The sequence below is a fragment of the Electrona antarctica genome (assembly GCF_951216825.1).
Source record: "Electrona antarctica genome assembly, chromosome: 16".
NCBI lineage: Eukaryota > Metazoa > Chordata > Actinopteri > Myctophiformes > Myctophidae > Electrona > Electrona antarctica.
This window is the reverse complement of record NC_136797.1, coordinates 7,839,730-7,861,007: the sequence shown is the minus strand read 5'-3', so window position 1 is coordinate 7,861,007 and position 21,278 is coordinate 7,839,730. Positions and strand designations below refer to the sequence as shown.

The following is a 21,278-nucleotide window of genomic DNA, read 5'->3' as shown; positions in this document are numbered from 1 at the left end:
GACATAATTTTAGGAATAGGGTTAGGTTTAGGCATAGTTTTACTGAGGTTAAGGGTATGAATAAGGTTAGGTTTAACCGTTTAAGCATAATTTATTTAGGTTACTTTAGGAATACCAGGCGGCGCTGTTCCGAGTTGGTAAAGGCCGGGCGAGTTATTCCCGTAGTCGCGTGCTACAAACTGCATTTCACAATACGCACGGTAGCCTACTAGTAGTTTTACTAGCAAATGTAAGCGATTGAAGTGGCTGGAAACATATATTTATATTAAAAGTCTACATTTACCTTTGGCTGATGCTTGACCGTTGACGTCCGTCTTCTGCCATGCTTATTTCTAATGATGAAGTTCGTCCTGACGACGACGTCCTCCTCTGCCAAATTAAATTAGAGTAAGTAAGTAAGTAAATTAGAGGCTGGCTTCAATTGCTTGACTTGCGTATAGTCTCGCGTTACCAGACTGTCGCCTCTGAGATTTCCAAACCATAGATATTCCAAACGCTTCATCAGCAGCTGAACTGTCACTTCCCCGTTCATTTACTCGTAAGTAGCGCCACCTAGCGGAGGTCTTTTCCTCGTGCGTAGAATGAATATAATATAGCACTTTTCCATATTATGTAGTTGTGTAGACCAGTGGTTTTCAACCAGTGGTCCTTGATGGGATTCCAGGTGGTCTGCAGCTAAATGATGGAGAGTAACCAAATGGACCCTTATAGATCTTTAACTCTTGAGAGCATAAAATGAAACCAAATGGACCTGTACAGGCCCATCTGCATTACTTAATTTACAAGACGTCTAAATAGTTAGAGAGAATGTAGAAGAATTGTCTTTCCTATTATCTCTCCTAATGGTACAACATCAATACAGCATGGAATTGTGGACAAAATCTTACATTTTGGGTCCGAGAGGCTAAATCTCATCAAATGGTCCGTGGCTCAATTGCCGAAAAAAGAATGGAAGGGGCCTTGACATGAAAATAATGGAATGGGCCTTGACATGAAAATAATGGAATGGGCCTTGACATGAAAATAATGGAATGGGCCTTGACATGAAAATAATGGAATGGGCCTTGACATGAAAATAATGGAATGGGCCTTGACATGAAAATAATGGAATGGGCCTTGACATGAAAATAATGGAATGGGCCTTGACATGAAAATAATGGAATGGGCCTTGACATGAAAATAATGGAATGGGCCTTGACATGAAAATAATGGAATGGGCCTTGACATGAAAATAATGGAATGGGCCTTGACATGAAAAGCGTTGAAAACCACTGATGTAGACCATGGCCTTCTCTAATACAATTTAGGCATTTAGCAGACGCTCTTAATCCAGAGTGATTTATATTAAGCAAGAACAGACATACAGTAGAGGTATACACAATAATACAGCTATGCAGACTGGAACTTTGCTACAAAACCAAACAGCCTTTCTGTACTGTGTGTGTGTAATACAGTATGACTTAGGGCATTCACTTCTAGTCATTTTTACTAGTTGACTAGTTTACTAGTCGACTAGTTGTTTGTTTAACTACCTAATTATTTTTTTGGAAATAAATATTTGTACATTTAAAAACTGTGTACATTGGTGACTATAATCTACCTGATCTTGAGGCCTACAAAATCTGGGGAAAAAAACTAGTTGACTATCAACTAGTCAACTAGTACCAACACGGCCGACTAGTGGATTTACTAGTCGACTAGTTGAATAGTCGACTAGTTGCTTAATGCCCTATGACCAAACAGAGCTTGTGCTGTAGATGAGGTGACCAGATCCAAACCGTTAGTTTGAGCAAAGCAAAGCAAAGTTACTATATTTACCCAGGGTAACTGGACTAAGCATCAGATACTTGTTTACAGCCAGGCTCTGCTCATAGAACATTTCATGGTAGTGGTTCAATGCCTTGCTCAAGGGCACTTCAGCGGTGGTAATTTTAACGTGCCGGTACGGGGATATGAACTGGCGACCTTCCGGTATCAAGACCGCTCCACAAACCGTTCGGCCACCGCTGCCACATGAGGGACAGAGGTATTGCTTGTGTGGGACAGTGGGACGGGATGGGATGGCATTAGCGACCTAATAGGCCTCCTTAAGTTGCTATTAAAAGACCTGAGCTCATATTTGACCGGACTCACCGGAAGGCCTATAACATTTCCTATTATTTTGTTATTAAACCTCTCTGGCGTCTCACATTTTGTTTTAAAACACAGACACCAGACCAACAATGGAACATACAGAGTACATGTGCTTATGGCCGACGATGGTCAAAAACAACATGACTACATGACATGCAACCGAGTAAAGTAAACAACTTTTAATAGACAAGTAGTATAGAGTACAATGAACAACTATACTGTACATGTCATGTCAGTTCAAGGTTGCACTTCAAGCACTTTGAACGCTGGCGGTGTCCCTATTTTGGTCATATGATGTCATTACAGGTGAAAATGAAGAGTTCAAAAACATTTTGCAACATTTTCAAAACAGCGTTTTGAAAATGTGCTCCGAGCTTTTAGATCCGTTACTTTCATTATTTTTTAGATAATGTGATTATCAAATGAAGTGATTAATCACTTAAATATAGATATAATATAACTACTTAAAGCAAATTATCCCCCCCCCCCTTGAAATAGTATAATAAGCATTTCTTTAGCTTCTTCTTATTATTTAAGATTTTCACCTATAATGCCGTGGCAAGAACAGGGACACTACATTGAAAAAGTGTTAAGATTTGCAAAATGGTTAAGCATTACTGGACTTCAGCATAAATATGGCACCCCCATGTGGAGCTCCGAGGGTACAACAATATATCCCATGCTAGTATCAAGTACTATCCTACATACAGTACACCCTGCCAGAGAGCAAAAGACAGTTAACCAAATGGACTGCTACATCAGTATAAAAACTGGACGTTCAGACTAGGCCTGGGGGATCCGGATCCGGAAGCGGATCCGACATTGAGTAAACAGAATCTGTTCCATTACACTTGGTTGGAACCGCTTCCCGGAACCGGTTTTTAATCACACATTAGCCAAATTCCAATACCCCAAATCTCGGCCACTTGCTCAATCACACTCGCTCACTCAGGCATGGTGGTGTTACAGTCAAGTTGGTGAGCTGCCAAAATATGTGACCATCTTCTGGACTTCACATAACATACAATGGAGGTCTTTAAATATGTGTCCTGATAATACCGCTAAGTTGAACTCTGCTAATAAACAAACCGCAATGATTTACGTTCGTACACTGACATTATGTGATTGTCTACACGATTGTCACACATTTCATCAGGTCACCGATTTAACCGTAACACCGCCATGCTGGAGTGAGCGAGTGTGAGTGAGCGAGTATGAGTGAGCGAACGAGTGTGAGTGAGCGAGTATGAGTGAACGAGTTGTGAGTGAGCGAGTGGCCCGAGATTTAGGGTATTTGAATTTGGCTTTGGAGAGCTGGTATGTGGACTTCACGTCTGCTATTACAATTACAATACAAGTGGTTCTTCAACTTTTTAATTTCAAGGACCACCATAACTGAGTATACAACATGGAACCAAATGGACCCGTACACTCTTGAGTTACATACTGTAACTGTAAGGGTCCATTTGGAACCCCCTCAAGTCACCCAGAGAGGGTCACTTTGAGAACCACTTCAATAGCATGTATTAAACCCATTTTGGGCAGGAACCCCTTTTGGTGTTTTAAAGCATTGTTATACCTTAGCTATTGAAAAATAGCAGATCTACAAGCTCATAGCTTGTAGGTCTGCTATTTTTGAAAAATCTTGAAAATGTGTTGCAAATCTTTGAATATATATTCTTTCAGAGCGAACGCTTTTAACTCATATCTTTGCTTCTGAGGGGTTCCTGGAATAACACATTTTCAGATGGGGGTCGGCGGCAGCCAATTACATATACGTTTTGGGGTCCTTGACATGAAAAAAAAGTTGAGCACCACTGATATAGAAACATAGGTTTTCCAGAAAACCGTCATGAATTAGAAGACATTTTGTAGAATCGTGCTCAGGTCTAAATGGGTTAATGCAATACTATGATTGAATGTGTATATTGGAAATTATATAATGAAGGCCAAAATTATATAGTTTTATATATATATATAGGAATTGTTAGGAACCATTAACCCATTTTGGGGCGGGAACCCCTGTTGGTGTTTTAACTAAGCATTATGTTATACTTTAGCTATTGAAAAATAGCAGATCTACAAGCTCATAGCGCGCCACCGAGTGGCGCGCTACGAACTTGTAGGTCTGCTATTTTTGAAAAATCGTGAAAATGCGGCACAAATCTTTGAATATATATTCTTTCAGAAGACTTTTTTTTAATTTCGACGTCGGGCCTAAATGGGTTCAGGAATCGGACTGTTAAGAGGGAGTCATTAAGGAACTGAAATCGTTAAAACCCTAAAGGATCCCAACCCTATATTGAGACCATGTTACCACATGTTGGACATAATAATAAACAACAGGAGCGAGGGAGCTGGATTTGAATCAATTTGCGGATTTAATTATGCTTTTTTTTTTGGAGCAACTTTGAGCCAAGATGGCAATTGTTACGTTTTAGGCCACATATAAACAGCAACAGTGGTTATCTTTACCGGCATTTAACCACCGGAACTATAGCGAAACATATTCCTCTAGCACTCATGACCTTTGTCCAATACAAGCTAACCAATCAACTGGGGAAAAAAAATACAAATAATTTAAAGTCATACCATGTAACTTGTTTAAAAAAAATAATATATATTCCACACAAAAAACCATTCCACAGAAATGCATTGTTGATCACTTCTCTCAACACCACTACTTTAGGAGCAAGGTCTGCCGGTGTGTCTGTCCCCCAACACTCGGGTCAGAATGGCGCAGGCACTTGGAGGAAACCAGTGCTTTGGGACGAACCGCAAATGTTCTCATTTATATACATAGTTAATAGTTAATACATACGTTAATACATACAGTTTGTTCTGTTACTTTCCAAACTATTCTCCGCTGGGGGAGCTATTATTTAACACAATTATTCCCCCAACTTCAAACTCGACTTCAAAGTGTCACATCACAAGTTTAACACGTGTAGAAACAAAGTGGGTAGTAAAATCTTTTGTCGTTTACAAGCTCCCATAATTTTGCAGTTTTCAAGAAAGGGGAAAAAAACAGAGGTAGAGCTGGTTTTGGGGGGCGGTGGGCGGCACTTCCGCACAAAACTAGTTTTTTATACGATATTTTTGGGGCCGTTTTGCCTTCATTAATAGATATACAGTAGCTTGACAGGAAACAGGGGGGGGGGGGGGGGGGGTGGGAGGGAAGACGACACTCAGCAAAGGTCGTCAGGATCGGGATTTCGAACCCGCGACACGCTGTCAGGTGCCTGGATCGCGCTAGGCCGGCCCGGGCCACTAGTTTAGTTTTTTAACAGACTTCTGGGAATCGTAGTTCGACCGGACGCCGTTATGACCCCTCGCGCTATCGGAGGGGTCGCCAAAAAGACTACAAAAACCAAAAGTTACACAGTATGACTTTTTAATGACATAAACATCAACAGTGACTTTTTAAAACTGTGGCGACAGTTTTAAAAAAAAAGGGGGGGGGGGGGGGGAGAGAAAAAAACAAAATCAATCTCTTGGGTTTGGAATGGTATTCTCTACAGTAGCAAAAGAAATAATAATAATAATAATAATAATTATAATAATCACCTCAATTCGATGATATCATACAAGGATTTGTAGGCCAGACAAGCAATATTAAACCGTTGAGTGGTGTAGAGTAGAGCATAGCATGGCCTATGTTAAGAGAACTAGCAGGCAGTCCACAGTATTTTACACATGCCCACCGAGACACCCTGTCAGCCAGCTGTATATCAATGCGTTGGATTGTGTGTCAGATAACTGTGATTGTGTGTGTGTGTGTGTGTGTGTGTGTGTGTGTGTGTGTGTTGGGAGGGAGGGAGGGCATCAGGGAGTGGCTTATGGAGAAAAAGGAGGTGGCAGATGAAAGCAAACGATTGATTTATACTTAAATCATACAGTGGTTTCCAGCGCCTCCCAAAAATAGCTGATCTACAAGCTCACGACAACGCGGCAACGTGGGCATTGTGATAAAAGTAAAAATCGGACCATTCTTACAACGAATGAGATCCTAGCCTAGAGGCGGCTTGGCAACATCTTCAAACTAATCCATTTGATAGTTCCAAACACCTTTTTGGAAGGAGTTAAGGTCCCTGCACACTGCTGCGTTTTTCTGCCGTTTTTCCCGAAAAAACGCGTCCAGCCTGCAAGGAACTTTACTGCGTCTCGTTACGCTCTCGGGAGCTCTCCATGCGACGGAACTGTGGTGTTGCTGAACCATCTCAATACAACATTCGTCGTGAGCTTGTAGATCGGCCATTTTCAGTGAGGGGCCAACGTAGTACGACTGAGTATACGTGTTCAAGGCATAACGAAAGAGGGGGCGACATATAAAAATGTATCTGGTCAAAGGTGTGTGTGTGTGTGTGTGTGTGCGTGGGGTGGGGGTGGGGGGGGAGCAGAAGCAGGTGATGGCATAAGGAACGGCATAAAGTGGTACATGGAGATGATCGATCGGTGGGGTTTCTCCAACTGCATGACATGGGGGGGGGGGGGGGGACCTTCTGAGGGCAGTTCTGGGGGACAATCATGGGGCGCCTGCCCCCATTTTAGAAGGTCTTCCTGTGGATGGCACGCGCTCTGTCCTCCTCGTATTCTCTCTTCGACACCCACATCTTTTTGAAGGTGTCCAGCGACGCCAGAATGGAGCCGCTAGACATGAGCCAAACATGGAAGGAAGAGGAGAGATGTCATGATGAGTCCTGAATGTAGGTATTAGCATTAGCATGTCGGTATTTATCAAGTACCGACATGTAAAAAAAATAGAACCCGATCGGTTTAGCTGATATATCAGGCATTATCTGACCAATGTTTGAGCGATTATACAGCTGTGTCCACATTAAATTAAATAAGTAAGTATAATAAAACGCACTAAAGAAACACTTTTTCAAACAGTATGTTGGCAGCTAGCTAACAAAAACAAAAGTTTGGTGTCTGAACAGCTAAAATGGCAGTTTAGTTGTAGTTCATTTTAGATTTACTTGTTCAGTGTATAGTTCAGGTAAAGTGTTCTTTTTATATTGAAGTTTAATGTACTGTGTATATATACCGTTCTTAAACTATTTATTGATTAGTGGTTATAGTATGCAAGTTGTCAAAATAGAAACTTGAATCAAATGTACATGTTTATATTTATTTATCTAATAGAACCCTTTGCAATCTTTGACAAAATGCTGGTCAAAACATCTGTACACACAGACTCTCCAAAATCGGTATGGCTTCTAAATAAAAAAAACCCCAATGAAAACCACTAATTGTAAGGCAGAAATGCCATCTTACCCGATCCAAGTGGAATACAGCCTCTCCTGAGGAGCAGAGATCTGGACACAAACACACAGCACAGGTCAAAGGTCACACACATAACATACAGTAGTGTTGAACGGTACTAATACTAAAAGAACACTATCATACAAAATTGTTATTTGTAGATCAAATTACAAAGAAGAAAAACAAGAAAAAAATGCCGTTTTCTTCACGTTTGTTGTCATGATTTCTCACAACTCGAGTTGGCTTTGGCTTAAAAGGTCTTTAAATAAATACTTTTTGAAATGTCTATGAGGAAAATGAACGGGGAATCATTTCCTGGGCCCTGGTAGGGGGCGGGACTGCGACGCTCTATTGTATTAAAGTCAAGGTGGAAGTTATCCCCTACTTTCCGTTATAGCTCAACAGTTGACATTTCGGCGCTTGGGTGGGGTGTGGGCGGGGCACCCCCAAATTCGAGTCTCGGCTAGGACAGGACAATCACGGATGGCAGCATTAAAAGGTGATACCATGAACGGTTCGTTCTAGTAAATGGGTGTCCACATACCTTGATCTTCACGTCTTTGGGTGCCAGCTTCTTGACTTCAGTGAGCAGTCTTTCTCCAAAGCCTGTCAAAGACCAATAACAGTTGTGCTTTTAGGAGATGCTCTATTACTTACAAAGCTCAAGGTCAGAGTAAATGCTAACAACAACAGGTCAATGAATTGCATCAATCAATTTGCAGAGCAAGTATAAGCTATAGTGGTTTACCAGTGGTTTTCAATTGTGACGACACAATGGCAGCAATTTTTTATTTTAGTTTTTGAATAGTTTTCCTTTAGTTTTAGTCACATTTCAGACACCAGGAATGTCTTAGTGTTAGTCTAGTTTTAGTCGATTAAATATCATAAGATTTTAGTCGGCTAAATCTACAGTTGATTTAGTAGACTAAAATGTTTTTTTGGCAGGCCTTGATGCCGTTGTAATGTAATGATTTTACACTCGCTGAAAATAGCAGATCTGAGCTTGTAGATCTGCTATTTTCAGCATGCAACCAAATGACTTATACTGGATGCAATGGCCAATAGTCCCTTCCTAACATTTTAGTGTAGTTTTTATTTGTCGACGAAATTGTCAATATATTTAGTCACCATAGCTTAGTTGTCATTTAGTTACCATTTAGTTTTAGTCAGTGGAAAAAAGGATAGTCGACGGACACTTTTCGTCTTAGTTTTTAGTCGACGAAAACAACAACTGACCAACCACCCCCACCGACCTTTGATGAGCGTGGAGCCGCCGCAGAGCACGATGGTGGAGAAGAGCGTGCGTCGCAGGTCCATGTCGGACTTCTGGATGGCGTAGGCCAGGACCTCATGGATGCCCGGACTCTCGTCTCCTATCAGGTCAGGCCTGAACAGCAGCTCTGGAGCACGGAACCGGGCTGGACCGATCTGCTCGCGAGGAGGAGGGGAACAGGGCTTGTGTTCTTATTTTCCAACCTTTGTTTTGTGTGGTTTTTATTTCATTTATCTTATCTATGTAATTAAGTTTAATCCCCCCTTTTCAATTTATACCCAATTTAGTAATTATGCCATTTCCCAATTCTAGTTGTACCCCTAGCCCCTAGTCAATTCTATTTCAATTCAAAGGAGCTTTACTGGCATGAGAAAACATACGTTTACATTGCCAAAGCAAAAGTGGAACAACACAATAAACACAATGTATTTACAATTAAATATTGAATATAAATACGAATAAAATAAATGTGTAAACAGAGCTGTTGTGTGTTACATTGCAACTTTGAGGGAAGACTATCTTAATAAACTATATAAATTGTGCATTTTCTGTCATAAATAGTTTTATAAATACATTTAGTCTAGACTCTGCTGACCCCTACTGGTTGGTTTGTTAAGGAGGGAGCAGGCTCCTCTAATGCCCACCACACACCACACTTGTTCATCTCGTGATACGAATCGTTACATGCCTACTTAAATTGTAAATTGTAAAATCCCAAGGCAATGATCTTGTGCGTTACTTACATTTAATGTGCTTCCATCGGGGAGTATGTACTGAGCCTTCTCTGTTTCTAGAGTCTCATCCTTCTGGGGGTTAAGGGACAGATAGCAGGCCCTCTGCAAAGATGGACACACAACCAACGCTTTGTGAGCAAATGTTGTTCAAGACCAGAGAACGTCAACACGGATGGGATTTTATTATCACACGCACGCTCACGCACGCACGCACGCACAAACACACACACGCACGCACGCACGCACGCACAAACACACACGCACGCACGCACGCACGTAACAGAATTGCTGGAGTAAAAGGAAAGAAATCTGATTTGGGCAGCCACTTTTGTGAACATCGCCCCTTTTAAAAGTCTATCACAGTTTGACAAAACACAAACAACATACCACCTCTGGCCCGTTCCATGTCTCACCTCTTTGATGGTGCGGACTACCTCGAACTCTGCAGAGGTGTTGAAATTGTAGCCCTCCTTGCGTAATAGCAGACGGAGGTAGCGCGACACGTCTCTGCCGGCGATGTCCACGCGCATGATGGAGTGGGGGATGGCGAAGCCCTCGTAGATGGGCACCACGTGAGTCACACCGTCACCGGCATCCAGTACCACACCGGTGGTACGGCCTGTGGCGTATCTGCAGAGACATACATCCCATGATTATTATTATTATTATAGCGTTAGACCAGTGGATTTCAACCGTCTTCATGTCAAGGCCCATTATTTATTTGGCATTTGAGCCACGGACGGACCACCGTTTGAGCCACGGACGGACCACCATTTGAGCCACGGACGGACCACCATTTGAGCCACGGACGGACCACCATTTGAGCCACGGACGGACCACCATTTGAGCCACGGACGGACCACCGTTTGAGCCACGGACGGACCACCATTTGAGCCACGGACGGACCACCGTTTGAGCCACGGACGGACCACCATTTGAGCCACGGACGGACCACCATTTGAGCCACGGACGGACCACCGTTTGAGCCACGGACGGACCACCATTTGAGCCACGGACGGACCACCATTTGAGCCACGGACGGACCACCATTTGAGCCACGGACGGACCACCATTTGATGAGATGTAGCATCGCAGACCCCTGAATATGTTGTTATCGTTATCGGATACGATTTTCATTTTACGAGTTAAAGATCTATTAGGATTAGGATTTGGAAACCAGTGACAGCAACATTCTCATTTAGTTTTGGTCATAGTTGACTAAAGGTGGCCTTACACTAGCCGATTTTTTTCAATCTGAAATCTGATAGCACCACACACTACAGGATAATCGGAGCGGGGCAGAGCAAATATCAAACATTCTTGATGTTGATCGGGCCGATCCCGATCGCGCTTTGAGCGGTCGGGCACCCCCCGAGCGTCAAAAATGCCCGATTATTGGCTAGTGTAAGGCCACCTTAAGTTGAGTCATCTGAACTTTTAGTCTAGTTTAAGTTGACTAAATATAAGATTTGAATCAATCAATTAGTCGGTTTGATGGGCGTCGTAATTAAATTAAAGAAGTCTAAAAAAAAGTCCTAAAAAATGTCTGAAAATAGCAGTATGGTCAAAAAACATATTTTAAGAGATTTGCTATAGTGCAAGTCAGAATCATGAAGTCCTGAATCCCATTGTGCATCAGCATGGCATGGTGCACGTCGATAAGCACAGGCGACAGACTTGGGCTTTTGTTCCTAGCTTGGATTGGCATTACTAATTTTAGAATGAATCATTCTAGTAGTTACAAAAATAGACTGACAATACATGAAAGGATAAACAGGAATACAGATGCTTCTATACAGGTGCACTGTGCTCATGCTCTGTGGTGGGAGTAGATATGCTGAGCATGCAGGCTCAGGTGATGATCTCCATTTTGGATCAAGATGGATCAAGAGATATTGAAGTTGCACACGGGTGGCGCAGCGGCAAAGTGCCTGCCCACCACTGCCGAGGCTGTGGGCTCGAATCCACAGCGGTGCTGCATCCGGCTTTGTTGAGCGTCTATACGAACTAGGGCCTAGCGCCTCCCAAAAAAAGATGGCACCTTTCTGTGTGGAGTTTGCATGTTCTCCCCGTGTCCCCTATAGGGTAGGTACCCTCACAAAAAACATGCAGTAATCCTGGTCTCTAAACTACCTCCGCCTGGCCAGCCGGGGCGCCTGATGGAGGGGAATAGAACTGGTCGGAATAACGTGTTCCTTTCCACGCGCTACGTCCGGGAAACTCCCCCTCTGTCAGGTGAAAAGAAGCAGCTTGGACTCCTCATGCATAGAAGGAAGCATGAGGTCAGTCCGCTGCCCCCCCAGGTTGGCAGAGGAAGTGTAGTGCCCAGGATTACATTAGATAATTGACACTGGGTGGAAAAATGAATCGTGGGATAAAAAAGATCAAAAAGTGACCACAGGCCCTTGCGGCTGGCGTAGCCGTCTGGGCACCTTGGCTGGTAATCCAGTCTGGCAGTGTGCCGCGGGTTCCACTCCCGATCCCGACGGCCTTTGCTGCATATCATCCCCCCCATCTCTCTCCCCATTTCCTGTCAGCCTACTGTATACCTATCCCTCTATACTTTCTTTTTTTAAAAGCCACAAAAAATATCAATATCACAGTGTTTGTTACTGGGGCAGCCACGGATGGCAGGACATTCACTCTGCTCGGCTGGCTAGTGTTTCACTAGGAACAGCGAGGATCTGCATTTAAATCTATGGGAAAGACATCAGCAAATAATAGGGTTTGGAAATAATTGTCGTAGAGACAGAGAGCTCACATTCAATGGCCGAGAGAGAGAGAATTCGGGAATGTCAATGCAGGACATGATCAGACGGTGTCAGCAAGAACAGGCCGTCCACGACAGCAGAGAGAGAGAGATTGTAGTAGGTAGGGTTACAGTGCATGAACCCCTCATTAAAGGTGTAATGAAACGGAAATGGTGGACATTTTATTATGAAGTTTCAAACAGTTTCAAGTTGAAACACCGGTCTGAAGTTTCTGAACCAATCAGAGCGTCGCATCCCTTCAGGCGATGGGACGGTAGCTAGGGAGTGTTGCTATGCTATACGCAGCAGCGTGGTGTGTGTTTGTTTACAAATGAAATAGACGGCCAAACTGTACCAGTTTACTGTTATGTGGCTTATTTCTACCCTATAATGTTTTCAGATACATATTTTAGCGTGATGATTAAGTTGAAACCGAGTAATACACTGTCTGGATGTTATCTGGAATGGGAATAAAAACGGAGGATTTCTGTAATCAATAGCAGCTGTGCTGCACGGATGCGCACATATGGAGAGGATACGGGTGAGCTTCATTTTTATTGGCTTTTATCGATGTGGGCCTCGACACGTCATCACGCAGCACGTTTTCGTTTTCAGGAAGTAATAAAAAAATTATTTTTATGGACTTTTGATATAAAAACACACAAAAATGAGAATTTTCCCATTTCTTTGGCATCCATTGTTAGGTATGCTCATATGATGACCACGGAGATGGTCATCACTACACCTTTAATACAAACCCAAAATGTAGGCTATGCATTTGAAGAGTTCAGTGGCGTAACAACCACAGGCAGGGTCCATTTGTACACTCTCAGAGTTACAGACCCATAAGGGTCCATTTGGTTCCAAACTATCTGGTACTATCTGGGTACCCCCTGGAACTCCCTCAAGGACCCCTGGGGGTCCCCGGACCCCACTTTGGGAACCACTGATAAAAGTGCTGATCACAGCTTCATTCTCCACAAATAAAACCAGGCAAGCCACAATGAATAAAACCAGGCAAGCCACAATGAGATAGTGTATGGCAAAACTTACAGGCTAAGAACGGCCTGCATTGAGATGAAGAGAGCAGGAACGTTGAAGGTCTCGAAAAACACCTCCGCAGCTTTCTCCCGGTTTTTACTGGGGTTGAGGGGAGCTTCAGTTAGCAGCACAGGATGCTAGAGAGAGAGAGAGAGAGAGAGAGAGAGAGAGAATTGAATGCAATTGTGCTTTGGAAATACCCCGATATTGTGATGCAAGATTGTGTGTGTGTGTGCGTGTGCGTGTGCACGTGCGTGCGTGCGTGCGTGCGTGCAGTCCAACTAGAAGGGTGCGTCCGACAGTGCAAAGCATGTATCCATCATGTCAGTCATCTATTACATATCTGTGAATGCATATTTGGACATGGTATCATCGTTAGTTAAGTTAGTATGGGTGTGTCACAGATATTGTGTTATGTAATTTTGATTTGATTTACTGTATACCCTGAAATCTTGAATAAACAACACTGTGAAAAAAGGAAAAACTAAATAAGTTAATATTTCAAGAAATAAGCAGCACGAGTGTGTGTTGCTGGTCACGAGACGAGACACGTGGTGGAGCGATTTGTGTGATTAACCACAGACAGACAGACAGACAGACAGACAGACAGACAGACAGACAGACAGACAGACAGACAGACAGACAGACAGACAGACAGACAGACAGACAGACAGACATTATAACCCCTGCCTTCTGTCTGACTTTAACCACATGAACTCTATAGTGTCCCTATTCTGGGGGCGAACATTCGGCAAAAAATAGCAAATCTGTCTCAAAGCAAGTTACACACGTTTAACACGTCGACTCACGACCAGCTTGTGATTTGGCTGATTTGGTGTAGTGTAGACACAAAAAAGTAGGTGAAGGACTAAAGTAGAGACCCCTGGCTGACTCTAGTCAAATACTATGGGCTATATCAAATAGCCAATCTACAAGCTCACAATGTCTCGATGTAGATCGGCTAGTTGAACTATTTTAAAATGTTTTTCAAAATAGTAAAACATGGAAAATATACGTTTAGGGATAAAGGATAAGGGTGGCACAAGATGGAGCCCTATAAGTATAATATATAGTGTTTCTCCACACCATAGCAACATGAATGGCAGGCCAGGGAATTGTGTTCAACAATGCAGCCTGGGGGTGCACGCTGGCCTAGTGGTCCAGGCGCATGCCACATATAGGCTCTGACCTGACAGCGCGTCGTGTGTTCGAGTCCCGTTCATGACGACCTTTGCTGCATGTCTCTCCCCTTCTCTCTCCCTCTTTCCTGTCTATCTTCACTTGTAACTATCAATAAAGGCACACATACTGTCACACAAACCTCTTTTTGGAAGATAAGAGACTGGGGCCAAAGTCAACATTAGACCGGTTATGGACGGACGTTTAAGTATATCAGCAGCAGATCGAATAATAATAATAATAATAATGGATGAGGAGGACCAACCTCTTCCGAGAAGGTCTGCAGCTGCTCCTTGGAGTAGACATACTGCCAGATCCTCTCCATGTCGTTCCAGTCGTTCACTATTCCATGTTCCATGGGATACCGCACTGACAGCAGGCCGCGGTGCTCCTGTAGGGACAGACAGGCAGTGTTGTTTTTGGCAGCACATTTCTATTTTAGTTTTACGGCCGAGCTACACCAGGCTTTTCGTGCGCGTTTACGCGCAAACGCGGGCCCCACGTACGTGCACTTAAAATAGGACTGGACCTGAATGCACGTGTGCGCGTGTGTGTGCGTATTCGCGTAAACGCGCACTGAAAAGCCTGGTGCATGTAAGAATAATCACCTGCATGGATTGTATTGACAGAAAGTAGCTCAGAACACGTCTATGGTGGATTTTCATGAAACAAAGCTTTGCAGGTAGAAATAGGATAATTCAATCTTTCTGACCGTACAGCTGTGATGTTGGCGAGTTTGACATGGTTTATACAATCCGATACTATAGGACTTTTCTGTTTGGATGTACATTGTACAGCATGTGCTGTCAAGGCCAGAAAGTAGTTTTTTGTTTCTTCTGGGTACGATGATGTCACACACAAAGCCTCTATAGAGCCGCGAGCGACCAACTAGGGTTAACTCATTTAGACCTGAGGCCGATTCTAACAAAAATGTCTTCTAAATCCTAATCCTTCTGAAAAACCTATTTCTATGTCAGTGGTGCTCAAACCTTTTAATGTCAAGGACCCCCAGAATTATCTGTATTTGGCTATGGACCCCCATCTGAAAATATGTTGTTCCCGGGACCCCCCCCCCCCCCCCCCCCAGAAGCAAAGATTTGAGTTAAAAACATTCGCTCTGAAAGAATATATATTCAAAGATTTGCGTCGCATTTTCAAGATTTTTCAAAAACAGCAGATCTACAAGGTCGTAGCTTGTAGATCTGCTATTTGTCAATAGCTAAAGTATAACAAAATGCTTAGAACACCAAAAGGGGTTCCCGTCCTGAATGGGTTGTTAAAAGGCATACAAATGACACTTTTTTCCCCTTCACAACCACAGACCCTGCACAGGTCCATGGTGCATGTGTGTGTGTGTGGCAAAACCGGTGGATAATTGAGTTAGGTGATGTTTCCCACGACTCTGGCCAGCAAGCTGTCCTGGACATACAATGAAAACTGAGGACGGAACTATTGTGCATGCTCGGCTAAATACATCATGTAATGGGTTTGGGTCATCATGAGAGGAACAGATATTGTGTAGTAGTCACTGTAGTTTGATGCCTAAAATGTTGTTTTTCAGACTAAGGGCCGATTCATACTCCTATTTTACCGCTGTTTCGACGCTGTAGTGCCGAAATGATTTTGGCTCGTCAGAAATTTTCAGTAGCACCGAAGAGCCGACTTTAGGACGGTACCCGCCCCCCCGAACCTCAAATGACGTCACATTGTAGGCTCTACAGAGCCGAACCGACTTTTATTCGGCTCTAAAATAGGAGTATGAATCGCACCTAAGATGTGTGAAATTAATGTATTAAAAAAAATCAAATTCAGTGTTGCAGGTTGAAATTGTTGTCAGAAGAACTAATTGTTGTGAAATTGCATACATTAAAACCAACTCGGCTTTCGGAGAGGTGTAGTTCCAGAATCCAGACTTTATATAGCATCAAGAGATTGTGGAATAGATGTCTGGTCTGGTCTACACAAGACTAGCAGAATGTGCTGTGTGTTCACTTGTGTGCTAATGCTAAAAGAATGACTTTGAAGACCTGTGTCATTGACTGTACAATGTAAGTCAACTGAGGAGTCTATTTTGGTTTATTCATTTTCTTTTTATAATTCACCCTTTGTCAGCCTTCTGATTGGTCCCTGACTGACTAACCAGCAGGCTCTTTCGGCCTTGTTCCGCCCTGGTTCCGCCTTGTTTATGTTGAATTTGCTAAAACATCTTTTTTGGAAAAAAACTAAAAAACAAACATGATATGCCCAGTCACCATGCTGCACCTGTGATGTTCCTTTTTTACTGACACAAAGTTTAAAATAACAATTGAGTGCACAGAATATCAAATTCAATATGAAGCAACTGAAAAACCTGTTATTTCAATGGTAGTGGATGGAGAGAGAGGATTTTTGTCCAACCACGAAACGGCAACCAATGGGTGCGAAGAGGGGCACAACCATGGGCGGGACTTGACAAAGGGTGAATTAGAAGATCAGAGGCTTGTAAAGAGAGACAGTGGGTGTGTGTGGTACCTCTGCTTTGAAAGAGAGACAGTGGGTGTGTGTGTGGTACCTCTGCTTTGAAAGAGAGACAGTGGGTGTGTGTGGTACCTCTAGCCTGGTTAATAAACCAGACCGAATCAGCCGTTGGCAAAAAAAAGTTGCCTACCAGCGGATTACGGTCTGGCGAGGCTCAGTAGCACGCCTCTTTCCTACAGCAGAGAACAGGTCGGACCAATCGGGACACGGTATGCAATATAGGCGGGCTTTGGTACAGTGACGTTCAATGCTTGAGACTTTTGACTGACAGTAGCTCTGACCAATTGCGTCAAAGAGAAAATGTTCCCCGGGAAATGAAATCCAAGTGGAGCCAGCCCAGACTGATATACCGCGACAGTGTTGTGTGATATTAGTCTGGTTTATTAGCCAGGCTATGGTACCTCTGCTTTGAAAGAGAGACAGTGGGTGTGTATGTGGTACCTCTGCTTTGAAAGAGAGACAGTGGGGGTGTGTGGTACCTCTGCTTTGAAAGAGAGACAGTGGGGGTGTGTGGTACCTCTGCTTTGAAAGAGAGACAGTGGGGGTGTGTGGTACCTCTGCTTTGAAAGAGAGACAGTGGGGGTGTGTGGTACCTCTGCTTTGAAAGAGAGACAGTGGGGGTGTGTGGTACCTCTGCTTTGAAAGAGAGACAGTGGGGGTGTGTGTGGTACCTCTGCTTTGAAAGAGAGACAGTGGGTGTGTATGTGGTACCTCTGCTTTGAAAGAGAGACAGTGGGTGTGTGTGGTACCTCTGCTTTGAAAGAGAGACAGTGGGTGTGTATGTGGTACCTCTGCTTGTAAAGAGAGACAGTGGGGGTGTGTGTGGTACCTCTGCTTGTAAAGAGAGACAGTGGGGGTGTGTGTGTGGTACCTCTGCTTTGAAAGAGAGACAGTGGGGGTGTGTGTGGTACCTCTGCTTTGGGTCAGAGGCTTGTAAAGAGAGACAGTGGGGGTGTGTGTGGTACCTCTGCTTTGGGTCAGAGGCTTGTAAAGAGAGACAGTGGGGGTGTGTGTGGTACCTCTGCTTTGAAAGAGAGACAGTGGGGGTGTGTGTGGTACCTCTGCTTTGGGTCAGAGGCTTGTAAAGAGAGACAGTGGGGGTGTGTGTGGTACCTCTGCTTTGGGTCCAATAAATAGATCCCCCTCCAGGGCTCCTGCCATCACACGCACATGCTTGGGACGGCCCACACTGAGGAAGAACAACGTGACATTATAATTGATTTCCATAATTATTTACAGATAAAAATCACACCTGTGTGAAGAGAGGGGCGCTCTTATCATCGCACATCATCATGACGTAACATGTCTATTTGCTCAGACACATATGAGGAATTTAATAGATTTAGAAATGTAATCTTTGTGTAGGACGAAAATCGTCTACATATGATTGTCAATTCTCAATTCATTGTCAATGAGAATTTAACAAAAATACCGACACATAGTACAAAAATCAACACTATAGCTGAATATAGGAGGGGCTCAAAAAAGAAGGTAAAAATGGTAACTTTGTTTACCACAGTGATATGAAGGCTCATTGACAACTTACTAGTTGGGGAAGCAATATTTGGGGATCTGGTCACCTGCAAAGCCAGCCTTGATAACCCCCGAGCCCTGAGAAAGACAAGACAGTGAATGATTCAAGGTCACTCATTCATTCATACATTCGAGCAGCGAAAGGCATTTGTGCCGTGTTCTGCAAGACTGTGGTAACAATATTAAAAATAAATCTAATAAAGCGGAAAATGTATTAGTTAAAAGCAGAGTATGTAAGTTTGGGCTTAAAACAATATATATATATACATGTTTTTTTCGTGCTGCGACGTGTTGTGAGCCGAGGCGCCTGATGGAAGGGAAAGGAACTGGTTGGAATAACGTGTTCCTTCCAGGCGCTACAACCAGGGAAACTCCTCCCTGTCAGGTGTAAAGGAGCAACTTGGACACTCAGGCATGAAGGAAGCATGAGTTCAAGTCCGTTGCTCTCCCCATGTCCCCCATATATGGGGACTAGGTTGGTGGAGGGTGTGTAGAGCCCAGGATCACATTAGATAATTGACACAGGGGTGAAAAATGGGTTACAAAATCGTGGGATAAAATGTATTTAAAAAAAAAGAAAAGAAGCAGCTTGGACTCCTCATGCATAGAAGGAAGCATGAGGTCAGTCCGCTGCCCTCCCAGGTTGCCAGAGGAAATGTAGCGCCCAGGATTACATTCTAGATAATTGACACTGGGTGAAAAAAATGGGTTACAAAATCGTGGGATAAAATGTATTTTTTTAAAAAGAAAAGCAGCTTGGACTCCTCATGCATAGAAAGAAGCATGAGGTCAGTCCGCTGCCCCCCCAGGTTGCCAGAGGAAATGTAGCGCCCAGGATTACATTATAGATAATTGACACTGGGTGAAAAAAATCGTGGGATAAAAATGTAATTGTAAACGCAGGGCAAAGGTACATGCCTTTAGCAGCAATGGGGAGTGTGCAGAATATGGGGGACAACGGACGGGACGGGACAATAATTTTGTACGGATGAGGATGAATGAGCACCATAGTGTAAGTAAGCATAGTAAGCTTATTAGTCTGATCGAACAGTGAAAGTGTGTGTGTGTGTACTGTGTGTGTGTGTGTGTGTGTGTGTGTGTGTGTGTGTGTGTGTGTGTGTGTGTGTGTGTGTGTGTGTGTGTGTGTGTGTGTGTGTGTGTGTCATGAGACTCAGCTTGAGGCAAGGAGTCATCAGTTCGCACCATGTATATTGGACCAGCAATATTCTGTGTGAGGGTGATGGATGGATCTAAGGCTCCACCCTTAGATCTCAGCAGGTATTACACACACAGTCGCTCTGGATTAAGAGCGTCTGCTAAATGCCTAAATTGTAAATTGTAAATTGTATTACAGTAGTACTAGGTGGTTACCTACCGGCACTTGACAATAATTGTGCCCGTTTTAGGGGGAAGTCTTTAATGGGAATTCTTTTTTAAGGGGAAGGCAAGCATGCAGGGACATTATTTGGGGACAACTATAGGTGCAGTACTATTTTGGGGATATAGTGGGCACGTTCTGTGCCATTTCTTATCACTTCTGAATACTATAGTGAGGTTGTGCATATAAATGACCAGTCATTGGACAACATTTACAGCAGAGAGATGCAGTTTTTCCCTCCCATGCTCCTAAAACACAAGATGCTGTGTCACCAATACACCATATATACATATATAGAGACTGACAGACAGACTGTGACAGGACAGACAGACACATTTTACACAATTCCACAGCCCCGAATACAAAATGTTTGGGCATACCAATGCTTGATGTGTGACTGCCCCACATATATGTGTGTTTTAAACATGTACCACATAGGATAGATATTAAGTGAAACGTTTCGCAGCACTGACACAATAGACTAGAGAAGACACAGCATGCTAGCATTAGCTGTGTTATTATTAGCACGATTAGCTTTATCGCTAAAGCAGCAGCACCTCGAATGAATGCTAGCTATAGTAGTTGTCATTATTAGCTATTGTAGCATTAGCTTCTTCTGACACAAAACACTATGCACTCGTTACATTAAAAGCGTAATAAGCCCTGTATTACTTGACGGTGAATATCGGAAGAAAAGAAAATAGCAGATCTACAAGCTCACAACGCGTCGCTGGCGCTACGCGTTGTGAGCTTGTAGATCTGCTATTTTTTCGCCGCTTGGCCCTTTTTTTAGGGTGTGGATCCATGTCTCTCTCTCTATATGCATGATATCATCATAACAGTTCAGACTTACATTATCAATCACAACGGGCTGGTTGGCTAAGATGTCATAGGACTCCATGACGAGCTTATCCTTCCTTTGTGTTGCTGGATCAGAATCGCCTCTTATATGTATAAAGTTATGTTAATATTATTTATTATATATATCTTTTTAAATCATGTGAATGAAACAAGCTAGTCCGGGTAATAAAACACAGACACACACACACTAGCCCCGTCACCGCCGGTCCTTTCCTTTCTCTCCAACCTCATCTTCTGTCGCGATGTCTGATGACCAACGCTTGGACTGACGGGAGCCGCCGTCCAATCATTGCCCCGTTCTTGTTGCTCTGCAGCGTGGCATATCCGGTTTATAGAGCGGATACGGAAATGGTATTGTGGTCTGGGCGAGTTTTGCCGGATGCAGTAGGCGGGATTTAGACCGGATGTGAGCACCGAGCAGCAAGTAGACACCAGAGGCTTTTTTTTGTAAAGTGAGAAGTGGTGATTAGTGGGTACAACTTCCCTACCCGGGAGATTATTTATTAATATATGTATTATTTATTATCTTTTTTAAATTTAAACTACACGTTATTTATTATCTAACTCTAATTTATTGATCTATTTTGTTTGCTTTTCCTCTTGTAAACAAGTGT

The 21,278-nt window shown here is 43.3% G+C and overlaps 1 protein-coding gene across 2 annotated transcripts; it reads right to left on the bottom strand.

Moving 5' to 3' along the window:
* Positions 1-4,742: 4,742 nt before the first annotated feature.
* actr1b (actin related protein 1B) lies at positions 4,743-20,921 on the bottom strand. 2 transcript variants are annotated; one of them, XR_013791909.1, is made up of 12 exons: positions 20,657-20,921; positions 18,439-18,503; positions 18,006-18,081; positions 14,641-14,766; positions 13,209-13,333; positions 9,819-10,035; positions 9,415-9,507; positions 8,652-8,826; positions 7,943-8,004; positions 7,411-7,451; positions 6,202-6,783; positions 4,743-6,157 (listed from the first exon to the last, which is right to left on the bottom strand). XR_013791909.1 is itself a non-coding variant. In XM_079524378.1 (11 exons), the coding sequence occupies exons 1-11, from the start codon at positions 20,702-20,704 to the stop codon at positions 6,681-6,683; spliced, it is 1,131 nt and encodes a 376-aa protein (XP_079380504.1). In that variant the 5' UTR covers positions 20,705-20,921; the 3' UTR covers positions 4,743-6,680. The 2 variants fall into 2 exon arrangements, 1 of the variants encoding a protein (XP_079380504.1); XM_079524378.1 differs by having other exon boundaries at positions 4,743-6,783.
* Positions 20,922-21,278: the final 357 nt, after the last annotated feature.